The 22,146-nt window shown below is 41.4% G+C and overlaps 1 protein-coding gene across 1 annotated transcript in view; it reads right to left on the bottom strand.

Moving 5' to 3' along the window:
• CCNYL1 (cyclin Y like 1) overlaps positions 1 to 21,735 on the bottom strand; it is a 35,087-nt gene extending 13,352 nt beyond the window's left edge. The window contains exons 1-6 of the mRNA XM_063341093.1: positions 21,267 to 21,735; positions 8,560 to 8,634; positions 6,272 to 6,306; positions 4,506 to 4,606; positions 3,260 to 3,295; positions 2,510 to 2,561 (exon numbers count right to left, since the gene is read on the bottom strand). Coding sequence (XP_063197163.1) covers positions 2,510 to 2,561; positions 3,260 to 3,295; positions 4,506 to 4,606; positions 6,272 to 6,306; positions 8,560 to 8,634; positions 21,267 to 21,507 — 540 coding nt within the window. The 5' untranslated portion in view covers positions 21,508 to 21,735. The remainder of the gene's footprint in view (positions 1 to 2,509; positions 2,562 to 3,259; positions 3,296 to 4,505; positions 4,607 to 6,271; positions 6,307 to 8,559; positions 8,635 to 21,266) is intronic.
• Between the last annotated feature and the right edge of the window lie 411 nt (positions 21,736 to 22,146).

The raw sequence follows: 22,146 nt of genomic DNA, 5'->3' as shown, positions 1-22,146 counted from the left end.
GCCTTGGTGAGGCCACACCTGGAGTACTGCGTCCAGTTCTGAGCTTCCCGGTTCAAGAAGGACAGGGAACTGCTGGAGAGGGTGCAGCAAAGGGCTACCAAGATGATTAGGGGACTCAAATACCTCTCTTATGAAGAAAGACTGAGGGATTTGGGTCTCTTCAGACTGGAAAAAAAGACGGCTGAGGGGGGATCTTATCAACACTTATAAATACTTAAAGGGTGGGTGTCAGGAGGATGGGGCCAGGCTCTTTTCAGTGGTGCCCGGGGACAGGACAAGAGGTAATGGGCACAAACTTGAGCATAGAAGTTCCACCTAAACATGAGGAGGAACTTCTTTACTTTGAGGGTAGCAGAGCACTGGAAGAGGCTGCCCAGAGAGGTGGTGGACTCTCCGTCTCTGGAGACATTCAAAATGCGCCTGGACGCGTTCCTGTGCAACCTGCTCTAAGGTGAGCCTGCTCTGGCAGGGGGCTTGGACTAGATGACCTCCAGAGGTCCCTTCCAACCCTACCATTCTGTGATTCATGAGGAGGGGAAGTGGAGAGGGAGGTGCTGAGCTCTTCTCCTTGGTATCCAGTGATAAAACACATGGGAAGAGTGCAAAACTGCACCAGGGAAGGTTTAGACTGGACATTAGGAAGCATTTCTTTACCAAGAGGGTGGTCAAACACTGGAACAGGCTTCCTAGAGAGGTGGTAGATGCCCAAGCCTGTCAGTGTTTAAGAGGCATTTGGACAATGCCCTTCGTAACTTGCTTTAACTTGGTCAGCCCTGAATTGGTCAGGCAGCTGGACTAGACGATCCGTGTAGGTCCCTTCCAACTGAAATAGCCTATTCTATTCTAACTTTGTACTCTCCACACAGCCTTCTAATACACCACTAACCAACAGAGGTTACCTCTTCAAGGTGTGCGTGCAACATTAGGAATACCATGAGCAGGACCCTCCTTGCATAATTCCTGCACTATGAGCAGTACAAAAGCACATCTGGAAGTGCATTTTTGCATAGGAGGAAAGGACTGATACTGGTATTTGTTGCTAAGCCCTGTGATGCTGGTAACTTCAAGTTTACTACTTCTGCTATGAGGGTCAATAGAGCCCAGATTTTGACTCCTTTGACTCCTTCTGAATCTTTAGAGAACAAGGTGTTCAGAGATTTCTTCCAGCTAGTAAACATTTTTAAAGCAACTGTAGGTACCTGCACAAAACCTCATTGCTATAGAAACTAACATGTCATTTGTATCTTTCCCCTCAGCAGTACGACATACAGCCATTACTATATTTCTGTCTGTACAGTGCAGTAAGGCAGAAGAGACCTTTAAGTGTTCCCTAAAGGACACAATGATTTTCCTTTATTCATACTCATTAAATTGGAGATAAGCTATATGAAAGGATCAAATGATGTCAGTTTGCTCAATAAAGAAAATAAATTGTCTGATGGACTTCATCTTAAATAAACAATTTTCAATGTGAGACAACAGATTCACGCAGTTGAAAACAGTCTTGGACCAGACTTTTCTCTTGAAGTGACACAGTCCATATACAAAGTCTTCTATATAGCTCTTCTCATGAAGTTCATTATTTTTATTGAGTAAAGAGTTGTATTTATTCAAGTGTACAATTCCTAGCACAATGGATTGCTTAGGGATGAAACTCTAACAAGCTTAGAATATTTGTTTATCAAAAACTGTTTATTAATAAGCCAAATCTGTGAGACAGATTAAGCTACATTCAACTAAGATAGGTCCCAGAGCAAATTGAATTTTTAAAGCCACTAGAACTTTGCTAAATTAATTTCCAATGAAAAACAAAGGAAGTGGTTCTGTAGGACAGTCATTAAGCTAGTAGTGCTCAAACTGGACATAAAAAGCACATGCTCCTCTCTTGAGCTTGCCTGCACTAGGAGGTTTTGCATTTAAAGATTGTCCAAAAAAAAAGTGTACCAGGACCAGTCACGTTAGAATCACATGCTGAATGCTCCTAGCTGTTACTGCAAGGAGCGTTAAGCATATCTGCTTTAAAATTTTGCCTTTCAGGTTTTTTAAAGACCAGACTCACTGTCTCCTACTTTGTGTGATGCTTCATGTATTACATTCTCCTGTTTGCAGTCATTTAAAAGGTTAGGCACATATCTACTAACCATGTCTTCCTAAATAAATAGGAAAGACTTTTAATTAAAGTAGTGTTAGAGAGGGGAAGAAAGGAGCCAGACAAGGAAGTTCCGACACAAAATATGCAAGAATCAGCACATGCTTACTTTTTATTTATATTTAGACAAAGCATAGAAACCTTTGCAACATTTAGAGAGACTGGGTTCTGTTCATGATTTAGTTGATATCAGAAGTCCAGAGGACACCGTCTGCGCTGTTTTATATATAAATACACAAATTAAGATCAATTTGCTTGTGACCTGGTACAAAGACATTTTGATGACTTATACAATACAAATAAAGATGTTAAAAACAGGTATATTGATACACATTCACAGGATCAAAAAGTTACACTTACTGTGAGAGGATGAGATTTTTCATCAAAAATATCCAATGATCTGTCGGAATCTCTACAAAGTAAAAATCTCTGTTTTAGCAACAAGAGTAAATTGGTAATGCTATGCTCCACTAAAAAGTATTATTCATTAAATGGAATAAACGGACACATTTTATAGTTCAGCTTTTCCTAGAATATGGTATGAAGTTATATTTTATTTTTGCAAAGCATTTAACGATGAGATCTTACAACTGAATATTTAAGCAGCTAAACAATGAATAGCTATCCATATTCTCACATTATGCTTAGTACAGTTCTCCCTTAAAATGTGAAACAGTCTCATTAATAGCATTTATTTCAAAAAGGCAGCTGCAATTTTGAAGCATATGCTGTAACTAGCTATAATGGCATGGGTTATTTGTACAGGGGACAGAGTGTTCCTTCACCCATCAAAACTAATCTGTACCTCTGCATTCAGGAAAAGCTAAAGAGCTGACTCCAAAGGCTGACTTGTAGCGAGTTAAGTGTATTTTCTTCAGTCCCTCTGTTTTGACTTTTTATGCTTCATTCTCAATGAAGCACATGCCATTGGATGGATACTGACCATTCCATATCGGCTCAAGAGGGGATACAAAGAGGAAGCAGATACAGCACAAAGTTACAGATTTTTAAAATCCTTTAAATTATACTAGCTGTTACTGAAGTGACCAAGACCATATCCCCAGCTCAAAAAGAAAGTTGTTATTTTTCAGAAAAAAAAAGTTCACTCACCTGTTCTTTATATGGTAGAATATTGCTAATGTTACACTAAAAAAGAGAAAGAAAAAAAAGAAAAGACTAAACAAAGCACATTCTGTGCACACTATTCCACTGCAAAAGCTGTTCTCCAGGGCAAAATGTTTAGAATCCATTACGTATTGGCTTCCTCTTACATTTTCAAGTACTCTGTATCTCATTTCTGACGTTTACCTGCCTGAACAGAAACTGGCCAAATCAAATTTGCTAGCCAAACTACTTTTATATTCACCATACAGATGTTTGTGCTGCAAAATAAATATTATACCACATTTTAAACACACACCTTCACTGCCTGATTAAGTGACATTTATTGACGATGTGGACATTTATTGAAGAAGCTCTGATCTGTTGCAAGATGTACACCACTTCAAAATGGCACAAGCACCATCTTTTAGGTTTTTTTCCTCTAGAAAGAGAGTGACATGCTAGGTACCTCTTGTTTCAAATCAAATTTTAAAGCAACAGATCAACTTAGATATTTCCAAAGTCTATTATGTTAAAACAGTAAAGCCTTCTGGGCCTAAATCTACTTTTCCTTACTTTCCCTTCAAGCACAGTGGAACACTTCTCAATTCTCAGCTGGTATTGTCTTTGCACAAACAACTGTCTCTGTGGTACCCAGAACAATAGGTCAAACAGCCATTTCCACTGGAGAACCAAGACGACTAAATAATTATGAAACTCACCTACCTGAAATAACAAATACATGAAGAAAAAGTAGAAAGGCTACAACTAAAACCAAAGCCAACAACATACTTTTATCCACAACTAGAGGGCAGACTAATACCACTGGCAAGTAGCAAACACAGTCCTACAAACTTTTCCTGCAACTCCATGCAAAATCCTTTTCAAGTTTTCACAGATCGGGAGTTTCTGGATTTGACTTCCAGTGTGAAGACTGAGCTCCCCACCCCCAACACACACTTTTAAACTGAAAATGCTGACACACTTCTGCACACCGACCCAGATTCTCAAGTACACAATGATAACTACTTTGAAATACAACAGTATATTAGTTCTGTAACTAAAAAAAAAGCTCACTTCAGCAGTCATAATTAAGCAGACCTCTACACCCCCTCCATGACCAACCTGAATAAGCAGTGCTGTGCTCCTCCCATTCAAGTGTCCAACTGGCTTTGGAACAGACAAGACCACCACAAAATCCCAAATAAGCCTTGCAATGCTACTAAGCCCCTTGTTGGCGACAAATGGTTCTTACCACTTTATTGTGCTTCTAAGGTTAGGTTGACTGACGGTGCTGTCATCTATAAATATTGTTGAGCACGAGCTGTATTTTTTTGTAAGCTGCCCAGGAGAAACCTTAGGGACGAAAAAAGAGAATACATTCAAGAAGAGGGATTCTGTAAGCTTCAGTTTCCCACACTGAATACTTGCTTTACATCTCAAGTAGTTACTGCAGAGAAGGGCTTTGTAGGTGATTGCTCCTGCTACGTAAGCTACTCTATAGCCACCAAGCTCCTGAGGACACTCTTTGTGCAAGCTAGGTTTAGAAATCACTGCTTTTATTATACAACATGATGTTTTTACGTAAGTAATTTTCAGCAGAAATAGCTGCAAGTCCTCTGATTTTCTCAGTTCTCCTCCATTCCATTCTTGCCAGTTCAGGTCTCAGCCTTCCCTCTCCGATGTACTTTATTAGATTTCCCTGTGACTCCATAATTAACTTCTCCCTTCTTTTATACCCTATACCTTTACATTTTCTGGTTATCCAGTATAATTTGCATTTGGGGTTTTGTCTTATTGTATTTTAGAAAAAAAGAAACCTCTTCCTGACATTGCTCACTTCACTCACACCTTGTTTAGCATCTGGAATCTGGAAATAAAGTACTACTGTTACCCTTACTTCTAGTATTTAGAGCTAGCAATATGTTCCATCATCTACCCTAATCCTTTAGACGAGGGAGAAATCTTCCTATATAACACCGAGTCAGGCTTCCCTGAGCACGTTTAGAGAATGCCTTGCACTAGACCTAGGCCATCACAATTGAGGGAGGAGTTTTAATCAAGCAATTCAAGACTCATTAGTTTTTGCCAGGATCTTTTTAAATGCCTTGTCTGAAAACTTGAAAGTCTTCCATATAAAAATATTGGCACCCTTCACAACTCAGTGGCTGCCTGGAAGTACCTCCCGTTCCAGCTGAAATTTGCCAGCAAAAACAATCCAATCACACTTTACCTTGGTGCTGGCAGACTAAAGCTGGAACTGTAATTGAAAAAGAAAGAAAAGGGAAAAAAACCACCACACCTCCCCCCAGTCATACTAAATACAACAGACTCAATATCATTATCTTACTAGGAACCTATCAGCAGACAATTCTGCTAGACAGTATTTTTAAAAAATTGTGTTAACAACTTCCATTCTTAGCTTTACTAGTTAATAATTTTTTTTATCCACTTGTTAATGACATTGCATCTTTTTTGTATGTCTTTTTTTTTTTTTACAAGTGAAGTGTCAAAACCAACCAATATTTGTGGAAGAAGCTTAGAGCATATTTTCAGATTTAAAACTAATGGATTATCATTTGTTTATCACACTGATTACAATGTTTGTTGATAATTCTCTTTTCATGCTGGATACATTTCTTACAGCAAGTCCTGTAGTAATGCTCAAACAGCAAGTCATTTAAGACTTGTCATCTCGGCTAAGAAATGATTTGTTTTATTTCTATTTAAAAGAAACAATGTAGGCAGTTTAACTTATATTTTCTCCTTTACTGTTCTGAAATGCTCAAGACTGATACAACAAAAGAATCCTTTTTTTTTTCTGACATCACCCATTCTTGCCCTGTGATACTGTGCCTGATTGTTTATTTTTTAAAGACAGGTACCTTTATCTTGCTAAGGAGGGTTTGGAACACATGTAGGACTAAACCCCTAGAATTACTACAGTTGTTTCTCGAATTCGTCTTTGTCCCAATATGCTCATATTATCTATATAGCACACTAAGAATTTGTTTTACTTACATGATTGATGTGGTTACTCTTCCTCTTCTCTCGCACTATAGAAAGCGGGAGAAAGAATGTGAACTGAAAGGTTTCTAAAATACAATCCAAATTTACGTTCAATAAAGTCATTCCATTAACCTAGTCTTCTGAAGTACACAAGTATTAAAAGTTTAAAATTTGACTTTAGGTTTCTGGAAAAGTAGTTTGAGGGAAAAAATGCTGAGTTTTATCAAGCTAGCAAACTACTTCCAACTATCCACAGGTACACTTAGGAACTACTTCTACCCATCACACTAAGGGAAAAATGTCTTGGCTTTGAAAAGATGCTATGCATCATGAAAAACTGGATGATTTCAGATAGTTCAAGTAGACAACATCCAACATTCAACAGCAACCACTTAGCAACCAGATGCAAAAACATCACACCCCCACCTGACAGAGACACACAAGGAGGAAGGTGCCCAGCATTATATATGTGTGTCATGTCTCCTCCTATTGTCAGCAGAAAGTGAAAAGGTATTTCACTATACAGAAGATGCTGGCACAAGCCATGCCTATTCATCATATAACTGCAACCATATTATTTGATAGTTTTAAACTGTGTTAGCCTTTCAAAAAATATTGTAAGGTTTAACTTTCAGCTATAACAGCAATAGTAAACCAGTGCTGTTAAAGGAGAGCTGAGAGTTGCACACATGCAGAAAGCTATACAAATGTGACCAGCCCAGACAGATGACTTCTCCAAAATTTTCACCTCAGCTCATTACCACTTGTTATCAGGACACATTCTCTTAAATATTTAGAAAAAAAATTAACATTTGGAACATAGATTGTCCAATTTTTTTTTTTGTCTTTTTGCATAAATTGAAAGTCATGAACCTGGTAACATACCAGTGAAAGAGAACTTACAGATATTAATTCTACTAGTTCTATGAAAGGTTAACTAGAGAAGATCCAGCGAAATTAGAAAATAAATTCTTCTGCTGACTTGTCCATTAAATTACCCTGTAAAAATCAATTCATCCAACTAATACAAACTTCAGAGAATAGTTAATAGTTATCATCTCACCTAGCAGACCCTTTTTCTACATGAACACAAGTGTATACATTTCAATACATTACACTTGAAGAATACCAAATCATGTTTAAAAGCAATACTGCCCCTAAGAAAGATGTTCACGTGGTTTGAACTTTACTTGCAGCAAGGCTGAAAGGCTGTACAGTGAAGCTGCACCACAATGTTTAAGAACTCTGTCAACTTGCTAACTGCAACTTAAGCAGCGCTCATCTCAGAGGTGTTTGAGATGTGCAGGTCAGATCCTCTGTTTGAAGCAGTCTTCAATTCCTTGGCATCACCTCTTCTGGAGAATCATGCTAGTGCTTGTTTCCACTGCTTACGGATTATCTGAGCATTGCAAAGTTGATACAACTGATAATTTTACTACTTGCCATAAGACTCTGAATAGCAGGACTGCAACTGAAAGATCTGTCAAAACAATTCTACTTTTCTGTGGCACAGCTATGCCAAGGTAGAAGATGCACTGCAGCTTTCCATCAACACATCCAATCTCAAATGAAACACTGTCTTAGAAAAAATAGCACTTCAAACAAAAACCAACTATAAAAGGGACGGAAGCACTTTTAAACTAATAGCTTAAAATCCTTTTGAATTGCAACTTAAAAATTTACTATTGTCAGAATTCTTTTTTATTTGTGCAATATGGAAATGCCTCCACTTTTTAAACAGCATTTTGAAATGCACAAGCTATACTAATCCTTCAAAATTGACTTTATTAGGTAAACAAGGGATCTGCAAAGAAACTGAAAATCCCAATACATCCATGTAATTAAAACCAAGATTCAAGAATAATTATGCTACTGAAACTAAACATATTCAAAAGTAACTGATATAGACTGACAGCTAAGGCTTATTATTCTTCACAGAAAACTGTCCTTTAATTTTAAATTATATTTTTTTAACTTAATTTTTGAAACAGGCCTTATCATAAAAAAAAACCACCACTGCTTGAAGCATGGATTGCAATAGTGAAGGAAGCCTTGCTCCTTTCCACTACTAGGACTCAAACTCTGAAATCTCCTGATATTTAAGTGTTTAGAAGAACAAGTGATTTTAGCTGTTAAGTAAAACAGCCTACAAACACACTTCTGTGTAAACATGCAAATTATTAATCCCTATGCTTTGAAAGAGTTAAAGCAATTTAAGTGTTCTTGAGCTGTATATTTAAAACAGGCAGTTATTTTTCCATGTTTTCTCCCACCTTTTTTTAAATTGGAAAAAAGCTTACCATCTGTTTGAGACTTGCTCAGGAAAATTGTGCTTGCTCTGGGATGATCAGATGGATTAGATTCCAAGGCTAAATCTGAAACAGAAAGGACAAAAAAAAGGAGAGACCTTTAACAGAAGATGATTACTGCAACGATTCCCACCCAGCCTTAAAATGCTCAAGCACAGTGATGGAGACAAGACCAGAAACACATGAAAGGGACTGTCTCTCTAAAGCAAAACCTTACTTTTGCCAAGATAAATAAAAATCTGACATTTTTCGCCTCTGAAGAAAACAAAGCCGGTGGACTTAATCCTACTGCCATGAAGCTCTGAAGTAGCTTATGGTTTCCATCAAAACAAAATCTGGTAAGGCAGATCTCAGAAAGCAACATACATCTTCAAAAGTAAGTATGTGTCCCTGCCTGTGCTCAGTAGAGGGCAGAAAGCTAGAACTTTATCAAGAGCATAATTTAAAAAAAAAAAAAAAGAAAAAAGAAAGAAAAAAAGACAGACACTGCTGACCTTTTACTCTATGCTTTAAGTAGCCAGCAGGAAACAATCTCTGTGGTCTTATAAAGAACGTAATAAGTAAATTTTACAGTGCTGATAAATATCAAAACATGGATCATACACTATTCTTTTATTTTGGGATTTGAAGTAATACCTTGTACAGCCAATATGTAATTACTGAAGAACAAAATGACTGCTTTAATCCTTTGCCACAATGAACAGTGATGACATTAGATGAGGACATATTACTCTCTTAGATTAAGAAGGGAGTGATCTCTGAGAAGTTTGTTGATGAAACTGTAAACATCATGATGAAATTCTGAGCTGCGTTAGCTTTGACAGAAGAAACAGCTGTTCTGAAGAAGTCATGCTACAGACACACTGACTTACGTGAACATATGAACAGAATAATCTAGTACTGTGATCCTGCACATCCTGGAAAAAGCAAATTCACATCCATTTACATTTGTCAGTCTGATCTTCCTGTGTGCTACTTAGTCCATGCTAACCATAAAAGCATGCAAAACTGCAGACTTGCACATGGTAGTACTTCAAGGTGGTACACCAGTGCAGCTGCCACACCCTTAAAAAACGTCATCTAAGAATCAACATCAACTTTTAATGAAAAAAAAAAATATTAAAATCTTAAGAGCTTTTTACGCACTCAACCAACAGAACTCTGGTTAAATAGTAGCCAAAGTACGCACAAGCTGTCTTGGTGCTGGAAGTCTTAACCATGTGAATGTGTTGTGCTACTGCACCTAGGCCATAGCACAGCCACAGCCCTCATGCGTCAGCGAGTGAACGTAATTGCAAAAGTACGTGTGTCCCCAAGACTTCTCATTCCAGATTCCCACTGGTACACAACATTGGTATCCAGACCTGGATGTTTTCCAAGTACTTGGCTTACAACATCACTGATCTTAGTCCAACAGTATTGCTCTGACACTGGTCCAGGATGCAGAACACTGCAGTTCTGAATCTCTATTGTGTTAAGTAAGGTAGCCAACGTCTATTTAGGAACATAAAGATAGTTCAATCAGGAATTTCCCCCCTTCTCAAAAAAGGCCAGAGTCAGCTACAAAAGCAGACCATCTCGAGCAGTTTTTAAAAGCTAACTTACAAAACCAGTATTTCTATTTTCATCTTACTGTGCTTATTCACTGCACACAATGAACAGATACCTGAATTTAATCACGTAGTTAAAATGTAAGAAGTCCTGGTTTAGAAGCCCTAGAACGGAATTTGCCTTACAGCTCATACCTGAAGCACCACTAATACATGTTTGATTCTCGGAAAAAAACATCCAGCACACAATAGTATGCCGTACTGGCAAATTTTAACTACTGTTTATAATGTCTCAACAAAACAGTGTAACTGTTTTTTTAAATTTGTCCACAACGTTGAGAATTTTCTAACACTGATTTAGCAAAATCACTTTTAATAGACAGTATAGAGACCAACTCTAATTTCTAATGCCAGCGCTCTATTAAAAAAAACCAAACCAAACAACATACTTCAACACAGACCACTAATAATGGCAAATATTAAACAACTTTTTAGATTTGAGAAAGGAGTGATTCAGAAATGAAGGTATTTTGCTAGTTTACCGAATAACTTAAGTATCATCAACAGGCAGAACAAGGCTGCAATATGCAGATATAAAATACAGATTATTATTATCAGGTTACGATGCAACAGAGCAAAGAACTCAGAATTTATTTACTTACAGTTCAGTAGCAACTTTTAGAATAACTGGGTAAGTCAGGTTAGAAAGGACCTGAGGAGGTCTCAAGTTCAACCTCTTGCTGAAAACAGGGTGAGCTACAAGGTAGAACTAGGCTGCTAAAGGCTTTGTCCAGTTGAGTCTTGAAAACCTCCAATACGGGTCGCCAGAGCCCAGATCACCTTTCCCACCAAGGGGGACGAATGCCTATAGGTCTATGGGACTCACTATGGAATGGTAGAGAACAGCATGCAGGAGTGTACAAGACTTGCGTGATATTTAGGGGAAGGCAACAAGGAAGACTGGGGAGGAACAAGGACAGGCAAAGAGGGAAAAGGGCTACTGAATTCAGTAATTCCTAACAGAATTTCATGTTTCTCCTTCTTGAATTTCAGAGGGTTCCTGTTGGCCCAATCCTCCAGCCTATCTAGGTCCCTCTGAACGAGCAGCCTCCAGCCTATTGACTGTTGCCCAATTGGGTGTCATCTGCAATTTGGGCGCACGCCATGGCCTCCCCCAGGTCATTGATAAGTGTTAAACAGGACACGTGCTTCTCTTCCAGGGAAGAGGCAGTAAGGGGTAACGCCCATCCTCCCTCACCTCATAAAAAAAAATACACTAACATCTTGACGTCCCTGAGGTTTTGATTTACTTGGAAACTATATGACTTGTTAAAGCTCACTTCTTACATTGTTTTTGCCTCTTGTGCTCCACCAGTTCCTATATATCCATGCTGCTTAGATGTTAGATATCATTACTTGGGCTAAAAGCACTACGAGAATTAAAAACATGCAAATATAACCAACTTTCATCCCAGACAGAAAGGTCTAAGATCCACAGCACTGCAGGATGCACCAAGGGACACAATATTGACATGGCCACACAAGTCAAACTTGCCCCCCTGAACCCAAGTAGACCCACACTTTTGAGGAGAGAAATAGCAGCAAAAGGAAAATAGACTTTGCTGGCTCCAGTTCCACACTGGCTCTGCCAGACACAAGATGCTTTCTGCTAGACAGTCAGGTGTATCAGCACCCACAGCACATTAAATCCACAACACAGACTATACAACTGGAGTTACGTTACAATACTAATGAAGTCCAAGACACACGTGCAGCCCCTGTTACAAACCCCCTTCAAGAAGTGATCAAGACCAACTGTGACTAGGCTTCTTATCCCAGAATAATGTGGCATTACTAGAAACAGTACATCTGCTTTTGTCTTGCAAGAGACAGAAGAAAGACAGATGCATTTAGTAGACTGCCTCCCTGTAGCTTTCATCTTCTAAGCAGCCAGAGAATTTTGTCTGTCCTTTCTATGCTGTTCTCCCTGGACAATGTTTTTTTCCAAACAATGGAAAAATTAGTCATATGATTTGCTTTTCCTAAACCGCCAGTGTTGCTCATGAAATACCAAAATGCAAGAGCCATAGAGCTGATGAAGGAAACATAAGACAAGAGGCAGATAAGAACGTGAGAAGAGGCAAAATGTAATGGGAAACATGGCAAAAAAAAAAAAAAAAAAAAAAAAAAAAAGCCAGAGGAAGAGATCAATCAGTCTGCAAGTCTGCAAACAATTTGATTCATAACCAAGCGTAACTCCTAATACTTCCATCCTGGGAGCACTTACAAGTCCAAAAAATCAAGATATCTAGCCCTGAAAATAAGGGTAAGTCTTGATTAGGAGCTACATCAGAAGATGTATGACAGAAAGCTCAAGCTTCACAGAAAGTTAACAGGAAAAGAAAGCAGCATGGTATGCGACAGGATGAACAGAAATAATGGGAATTAAAACATGCAGAAACAAGGATGAGAGAAATGAGAGAAGGAAATGGATGATAAAAGAAAACAACTCCAAAACATTTTCGTTCTAGAGGCTATCAACTCAATAGAACTCAAAACACATTTTCTGTTGGACCCTCACACTTAGTAATAAAGAGGTGAGAAGGGAAGATTCCCACCAGAAATAAGGTCTGTCGGAGCAGCACAGTAATGTTGCCACGCTGCAATGGCCCTCCACGTCTCTCCAAGAGCTGCGTATTAAAAATAGCCTTCCCTCTTATTTCTCTCCATCTCTCAGTGCCACTTACTCACGTTGTACTACCAAGGCTGTCAGATCAACCCTGCAACTGGAGCACAGAGAAGCCTGAACTTGCTTCCCTCTCTCGCCATTCCCATTTTAAAGAATCCCTTGCAGCTTGCTTGCCCTTCAGACAATCTCAGCTACCTCTGCTGCTGCTGTGCACTCCATGCGCCGATAAGAGCATACAGTCCCCCGCAGGGCAGCTCATGTTACTTTTAAAAGCAAACCTCTGCCCCTAGCTCAAGATCTCATGTCCTTTCCTCAACACAAAATCCGCATGAAGACTTTACTTTTACTCATCTATGCCATGTAAGAACATGTGTGGGTTTTAGGAATTTATAATGCTAGCTACTTAGGTACTGTTTTACACACCTCCACAGGTGATTTCTAATTATTAAGAACACATTTTACACACTGCATCGTGCTACATATATTATCTCACGAATAAAACTGACAGTCAAAGATGTCACTGTTACTAAGTAGCAGCCTTTTGACAATTTCACTACTTCAGAACACTAAAATATTGCATTTCCTTTAATAGTTTTAGCCCCATCCTCTGCTTTATTAGACAGCAGTAACATTTTGATACAGCACATATTTAAAGCATTAAGTCATAAAATAATCTCTTTGCTGTAAATTGACAGTGGGTTACTAGCTTTGATTAATGTTTGAGCTTCCCTTATATTTCATTACCTTACAGTGTGAAAGATGCGAGTTACTCAACACTTCCAATAAAGATTTAAAAATTAAGACAAATTAGACTAAAAAATTTTCCAATACGTTTCAGAAAGTGTGTTATTCCTAGCAATAGCTTCATTCCCAGAGGGACCTGGACAGGCTCAAGAAGTGGGCCCGTGCGAACCTCATGAGGTTCAAGGCCAAGTGCAGGGTCCTGCACCTGCGTTGAAGCAACACCCAGTATTAATACAGGCTGGGGGATAAAGGATTTGCCCTTTCACACCACAGTCCTGAGTTGGGCTGGTTCAACAGTAAATGGACACAGTCAGCATTTCAAATTCGCTACTAAAAATCAGAAGAATTTAGAAAGCAAAAGTGTAGACCATCTATTAAATACTGTGGGCTAACCAGGGTTCAAGTTTTCTATTCACTTCTGTGACTTTAAAAAATAAAAATAAAAATCAATATAGTATTGATGTTGCATTTTTTAAACTTCAGGATGATCCACACCACTATCATTGGCCTCCACAGCAAATCCCAACATGACCCTATTGCACTCAGCTCCCAGACCCTGTTGGGAAACGTGATTGAGAGATCTGTTCCACCAGACACAATACCTAGCCTTTCTAGGACCGAAAGAAGTTGAGTGGGCTTCCATGTGTTTCATGATGGGTTATAATCACTTCTACATGTCTTAGCTAAGCAGAACAGCAGGATGTCAAGAGTACTCCAAATTCCACAGTGAAGGCAGGACCAGTTAAAAGAAAGGAAAACTAGATGTCCCTAGGATTTTATGTTGGCACTAGAAGGAAAACAGTAGTTCACAGGCTAGATCTTAAAAGTAACCAACATTTTGTTAGAGATGTTTCTGTACTGCATGTAACACAGGACCACTTAGACAGACAAGGAGAAAGAATTGGTTCCATGCTGTCCACTTTTTATTCCCCAGACAGACCTTTACATGTAACATAATTCACTACCACGAGAAGCTAAAGCAGAACTCTTCAACCTTAACTTTTTAATTGATAAACCAAAATAAAGTTTTCTAACTGTACATACACATTAAAGATAAACCAAATTTTACATTTCCATGTACTGTGTGCTAGGTGTCACATGCCACCTGATGGACTGGCATATGTTAAGTTTTTTTCAACTTCCAATTGCTCACATTAATGCAAACTTCAGATGAAGTTTGGGCTTTTATGAAAGTTAACAGTTTCATCAAGTTTTGTGCCATTTTAGGCACAAGCTCAAACGCAGTCACTCTTTAGAGTGGCTTTGTGGATTCTCAGCGTACCTGCAGTATGTTCTATAAAATTAAATAACTTATCTGCATAACAAAAAACATCCAACAGTTTTACAGAAAAGCGCCTTTTTTTTTTAATCTTTTAAAGAAACTGACATTCAACAGTTTATTATCCAAGTCTGACTGACATGTTTGATGACAAGCCAGTGTTACTTTTCACACTGGAAAAAACCTAACAACTATGTTTGATTGCTGCAATGACTTCAAGACCCTTTCAGAACTCCAAACAAAAGCAAAGCTGTGCTATAAACACACAGCTCATCAGACACTGCAGAATGCTACCTGGTTGACAGTGGGATTTTTGTGTAAGCTGTTGAGGTAAAACTGATATTTGCATCACCTGCAAGTACGAGTTTTAGTTTTATTCATCTGGCTTCACTACACATTTAAATAAATAGCACCAAGCTTTTTAAGCCAGTTGCGTCTTTGTCCCTTCAAGTGGAAACATTTGGCATTTTCTTCTGAAAACATGGGTTTTCTAGTGAGTGAAATAGAAGTGCACATTCAAACTCCAGCTATAATAAATTAAAAAAACCCCAGATTTAGAAATCTCACGATCAGCTTGTTAGCAAGGATCTGTAGATCCAAGGTCTGGGTTCTTAACGTTCAATAGCATTTTCCTCCTGCCTCCCACAGTAACTTCTTCCTTTATGTGGAAGAAACATTGTTAGAAACCTTAATTTAATGTGTAATGCAAATTTGGGAGGAGTAGGTTTTTGTGTTTTGTTGGCTCGTGCGAGAGTTCATTCCCATGTTAGTCAGCTTTTCAGTATGATCTCACCACGCTGATCGCCCTTGAGAGAACAGATACTTCTAGCCACAAAATTTCTGTTGCTCTGTAACATCTACCCTGACAGGAGGGAAAAAGCAAGTCTCCTAAAGAAAGCCAGAAGAGGAAAGGATCCTAGAAATGAGTTACATGGAAACCATAGTGTAAAAAAAAAAAAAAAAAAGTCAAGATTAAAATGAATTCAGTTTCCTTAATTCCACGAGTTTCATCAAAACCCTCAGGAGAGGATTTCATACAAGAGAATCAGAAAATCATTTGGTGGGAAGAGATCTTTAAGTTCATCAAGTCCAACCGTTAACCTAGCACTGCCAAATCCCACTAAACCATGTCCCTAAGTGCCACATCTACATGTCTTTTAAACACCTCCAGGGATGGTGACTCAACCACTTCCCCAGGCAGCCCGTTTCAGTGCTCGACAATTTCCTTTCAATATTTCCCATTTTCTGAAAAATCTCTCTGTTATAGCTGTTACACTGGAAGCCTGAAGAAACACTCACCAAACCAAACCAATCAGTTTCCCTCCATATGAGCTTCATGTATGTATGTTCCATATCGACTCTTCTTAAAAACCTAAGGCTCACATAAACTTGCTCACTGCAGAAGTCTCCAAGATTTAGTGAGGAGAGAAAAGGACAGATTTCTTAGCTGTCAGCAGTACTCAAACATAAGAACAGGAATACAGATACTATGCTATGGCTATGACTTCTAATTCCCAAACTTGTAGATCGATTTCATCATTGTTTCTGATCAACTTATCGATTCAGTCATTTCCACTACAGGCATGTTACAGACCATTTCGTAAAGGCCATGACATCAGGCATCTTAAGCCAACAACATGGAAGGTGTTTCAGACTTGTAGAGAGTCAATTCTTTCACATTTGTCAAGACCACGTGTTATTTGTAACTGCTACAAACACCTTTGTGATTCTCTTTCCTAGGAAAGAGGTATTGAGAGTTCTGGGGAAAGAAGAGTGAGCTTTAAGTTAGCTGAAAAACTTGGCAAATACAAGGGAAAAAGTAGAGGGAACACCAGAACAGGGACCAGCGCATCAGTTGGTTTTCACCCCCAACTTCATATTTGTCTAACTAGACAATGGTATTTGTCAGCCTATGCAGCTAAATATCATCAAATAGAGGGGCACAAAAACCAACACAAGATGGTTAAGATTTTCTTGTGCTAAAAACTGCTGGCATCAAAAACCTGATCCTTGCATCAAAGTGTTCATATTTTTTTTCTTTTTTTCTTTTTTTTTTTATTTAACTTACACTTTAACCAGGATTTTAAAAAAACAGGAAAAAACCCCTCCACCCACATGCTTGAAGTAAGCTGACATTACATAAGAGAGGAACAAATGAACCATATTTAGACCTTCTGCAAGGAGGTTTATAGACAAGCTGCTAGTGAAATCAGATCACAGACAATCAATATATTCAAGTATCTGTTCATCTTCAACACTGCTTAATAACTGCAGCATGCAAGCAACTTGCAGCTTGCCCCTTTCAGTGTGACACAGCCTCTAGAAAGCCAGGGGGGTACTGAAAAAAGAAAAGTAGGCACACAGATGCTTGCAGAGTTATTCAGGCAGTAGTGTGTCTGAACCTGTTCAGGTAAATCTCACTTAGTTCATTCTCTATTAACGCTCCTCTTCAAAGTCCTCTACTGTTTGTTTTCCCATCTAACCTCTGTCTGATGTCTACATCCCACTCAGCACCTCTCTTGATACCATTTGCTGTTCCCTTTCATCCCTGATTGTCTTTTCCCTTGTCATTCTCCACCACCCACCCACCCCCAGTTCTTCAGGTGAAGGTACCAGGTCATTTTGTCCCACCAGTTCAGTAGGGCAACAATCCTCCCCTTGGCTCATGTGAATCAGGCAAACCTCTGCTCAGCAAAACTGCTGAGCTCAGTAAGCAGCAGTGGCGGAGGGAGATAATTCTTGTTCTAGTTTTATCCAAGGATCAAAGAATTTATGAAAAATTAGATCTGTGTTTAAATACAGGGGTCTGGCAGGAAAGTGGCAGCCATAAGAAGTTCCCCCCCAAATAACTAGAAAAAATAGCAGGAAAAAAAAAGCCCAAAATAAACATTAGCAGACACTGATTTGGGATAAAAAAATCCAAACAAAGCCCCCCCAAAAAACAGTAATCGGCACAGCCCAAATGGCACATTAAGATCAAAGAGCTGCTATTTCTAAACCTACAGAGGAAAGCCTTCTTGGTCAAATCAGACTGCTTTGGACTGTTGCTTGCATGCTGGAAGAAGGAACGCTTAACACTTAGCTGAACTGTCAACTAGTAGCCTTCGCTTTTGATATTTCGCATTAGCAGTAGGCATGAACCTATTTGGAAGAAACTGTTGTTTTCAAAGTTACGTTTATTCCCGTTTACTTAATACAACTTGGCTTAGCATATCAAACCACAAATGCAGGCTTATTTCTCATTCTGAAAAAGCATGCACTGGTTATGGATCTTGAGAATGATAGAATACAAAGTCATCCTTTAAATTCTCTCTTACAACAATCCCTTCCCATTTGAATTAACTTTTGTTGAAACACTACACTTCCAGTTTCACAGTGTGTTTTATCTTCATCCCACTTACCACTCCTTTTTGTCTTACATAAATACCGTTCATAACCTCCCCATGTTATGGAAGTGAGATTTTTTTTTCTTGTTTCATTCTGATCTGATACAGACAATCTAAGCAGTGCTGACTGTAAAGCAGTGTCTGTTAAGTAGAGTGATGGAGAAGATACAGAATAATCCTCATTTAAGAGCGTAGACCTGCAAGGACCACATTCCACTTGCTACGGAAAAAGCAAGTCAAAACATTACAAAAGAAAAAGTCCACAGCTCAGTTGGTAAATTCTGCATTCCTGATAGAACCAAAACATTCAATTTTAGCAAAGCAAGTGCAAAAGTATTAAGAAAGACTTAAGAACAACAAACAACTTCAACATAGAAATTTAAGGAATGAAGCATCTGCATCACATTTGGATGCTAGCTTTCTGATATATTTAGCTGTGTTCTTAGAAACTCCTAGAACTGAACAGCATGGAACAAAAATAGCCAAGATGATCTTGACTTTTTTCCCCCCCTGCAGCTTTCTCTCTTTTCCCCCTGCCAAAGCATTCAAGAAAAGGCCAGTCAGTAGTTTCCTAACCTTCCATCATTGACAAAATTGTCATCTTAGCAAACCTATGATATTATACATTAATAAATTACAGAAGTAATATTTATCCCTCAAATAAAACTGCTGGACTACTTACCACTATAGCAACAAACTAATGCTCTGTAGTAGTCAACAGAGCAGGAACACGCAGGCTGCTTGCATGGTTTGGGTGTGCTGACAGCTTTTATATCCCAGAGTTAAGAGGGATAAGCATAGCTATCTGGTATATGCAAGTGCTGCATTTACAGATTTATTATTTTCATAGAAGGTCTTAAATTAAACAGATAGCACTATCACTTAAAATTTCATTATAATGTCTGTTTCATAACACCCAATTTCAGACTTCACAAATAATGCCTTACGTTTTGAAGTTAACTGCTTCAATCTTACCCAGGTAGCGCTTTATACTGTTCAAAAATGAACACAAGAAGTTTTACTTCTAATATTGGCCATCCAGAATTGTATTTCCATAAAGATATCAAACTTTGATACTTTTTGCAGCCCTAAACAGTTATATCAATCAAGAAACTGTAGAAAAATGGCATCTATCATTTGTAGCAGATCTACTTCTGAGGCCATGCAATAATGAACCACATACCACTGTAAAAGTGATCTGTAAAATAATCTAAAACATATCCTACTTATGGAGTTCCAATTTTAGTATTACCTCCTGCCTCAAGACTAAAGCTTCCATAGCCACAAAAGTAAAATTTGTGATAGACAGCTGCTATCTTATTCTTGGGCTGTACACTTTTATTCACGTCTGCAAATTCAAAAAATGAAATACTTCCCTACTTCAAGGCCAGTTCTGACATCTGGATGAACTCACAATTAAGCCTAGTTACACACCACTGCTGACAAGATCACATACTAAAGATTCAAACAAATACAACCCTATTCCTGAGCAGACTTATTTAGTTTAGGCTTATTAGAATCTTTAGAGAGTTTAGCTCCACCTCCCATAACGAGTATGGGAGAGTTGAGACATTTCTGTAATATCCTCTCGCAAAAATGAAGTTTTATTTCTCCTAGGCGGCAAATATAATTTCTCCTACTGCTGTATTGCAGAGCTGTCTCAAAGGAGATCCAAGGGGCTGACTGTTCCATCTCGTTTCTGTAACAGCTGCACCATATGGTGCTGTGCAGAACTGTGCGAGTTTAATAATTCCATTTCTGAAGGTTTCCTCACACTCTTTTGCAGCCAGTTTCTCTCTGATAGCCAAAATTTTTTTCTTAAGTTCAAGACGAGTATGTAGGGCCAGTGTAAGTGTTACTGTATGCATCATACATTAAAGATGTCAGACAGGCCATCTTTTTCCAACTGAATATATTTCATATAGGTGTGGTTATAATTATAAAAAGGAATAGCAAGACGCTTGTTAATTAAACCAAGTTTTGAATATCACAAGCTATTACCCTGTGCTGTATGCTTACAGTATCGCGTGAACATACAGACAGACAGGAGCACCCCTAACCTGTTACATGTTGTCTCGGTAACTCACTGCAGCAAAAACCTTCGAGCTCTTCCCAGGCATGTCTGAAGAGGAGACGCATTACAGAGCACGCCTGTGTGACACCGGTGCTCCAGGTATCACTGGAAGGAATCTGAACAGCAAACACGTACTTTCCCATGAGCTCAAGGAAAGCAAACTGGGAACACTGAGCACTACATGACAAGGAACCTCGGTGTAATGAGTCCACAGCTATCACCAAGCACCCTGCATAGCTAGATTACAAATTACCCACGTCCAGCCGAAATGATGTCATATGCACACAATCTTTGTAATTCTTCCCTTATTCCCCACACACCCTCTTCCTTCCTCCTGTTCAACAGAGGCTGGAAATGCAGCAGCGTTTGCGAACTGCCTGGACATTACAACTGAGTCACGACTCCATAGTTAAGGAGAAACGAGCAGCCAGATCCCCACCTCGAACGGGAGCACCCGGGGGCTCTGCCACCATTCTTTCGGGCTCCCTGACCCGCCCTCTCCAGCGGGGCAGCCGGGGACCCGAGTGTGTGTGGGGGGAACTGGCCGCTTCTCCGCCCTTGGCCCGTTACTCGTTAAGCGGCCGCGGCTGTACTTCGGGAAGAGGTCCCCGGTGCGGCGGCAGGCAGGCGGCGTGCCCGCAGGAAGCCCCGGGGCTGTCAGAGCGCTGACAGCCGCAGGGAACTTTGCTTGGGGCGCGGCGCGGGGCCGGGCCCCGTCAGGCCGCCCCCACCCCCCCCGCCTTCCCCCGCGGGGCTCGCCGGCCGGCCCGCCCGCTCCCCCCGCCGCCGGGACAAAGGGGGCGCGCCGCGGGCGGGGAAGCGCCGCGCCCTGGGCTGCCGGTCCCCCGGGCACCCAGCCGCGGCGGAGCGGGGCGGGAGCACCATGGGGACACAGCCGCCGGCGGGGCGGGGATGCGGTGCCCGGCGCTCCCCGCCGCCCGCTGGGCCCCGCCGCTCGCCCCCCGCCGCCGCTCACCATCCGGGAACTCCCGGTCGCTGATGTGCTGGAGGTGGGGGCCGCCGCCGCCGCCGGGATCCGAGTCCCCCGACTCGGCCTCCGCCGATCCCGAGCCGCCGCCGCCTCCGCCGCCCGCCGCCGCCGCCGCCTGGTACGCGTCCGCCCAGCGGTCGGGCGCCGGCGCTGCCCCGCCGCCGCGGGCCCGGCTGAGCTTGGGGCTGGCGTCCGGCGATACGCAGCAGGTGACGGTGTTGCCCATGGAGCTCGGAGCTCCCCCGCCGGGCTCCGGCTACGCGGCTCCCGGGCTGGGGCGGGGGAGGGGGGCGGAGGGGGAGCCGAGGCGCCGGGCTGAGGGAAGGAGGGAGGGACGGCGGGGCGGGCCGGGCCTCAGCGCCGCATCACCGTCGCCTCCGCCCCGGCCGGGCGCGGCCCCCGCCCGCCCCAACGGCCGCGCGAGCCCCCCCGCCGCCTCCTGCGCGCGGGCAAGCAACGGACCTCTCGCGAGCGGCCACCTTCCCCCGGGCCGGGGGAGGGGCGGGCGGGAGGCCGGGGCGGGGGGGTGGGGGGAGGTGCGGCCCCGCCTCGCTCCCACCCAATCGCCTCCCGCCGCGGCGCCGCGTGACGCCGCTCCGCCAATGGGCCCGGGGCTCGTCACGCGGCAGCCGCCGCGCCCTTCCGGGCCTGGCACCCTTTGCCTTCCCCACGCGCACACGCACGGGCAGCGCCGGATCCACCCCCACCCCCCCGGCCGCGCCCCCTGGCGGGGCCACGCCCCCTCTCGCATGGCCACGCCCCCGGCCACGCCCCCTCGGAGGTGTGGGGGCGCCCGGCTCCCGCTGCCCGGCCGCGCACATGGAGCAGCTGCAGCAGCAGCAGCATAATAATAAATAATAAGAAA

Source organism: Chroicocephalus ridibundus, chromosome 7, assembly GCF_963924245.1.
Source record: "Chroicocephalus ridibundus chromosome 7, bChrRid1.1, whole genome shotgun sequence".
Taxonomy (NCBI): Eukaryota; Metazoa; Chordata; class Aves; order Charadriiformes; family Laridae; genus Chroicocephalus; species Chroicocephalus ridibundus.
Note: the sequence above shows the minus strand (reverse complement) of the source record. Positions and strands in the feature narration are given on the sequence as shown.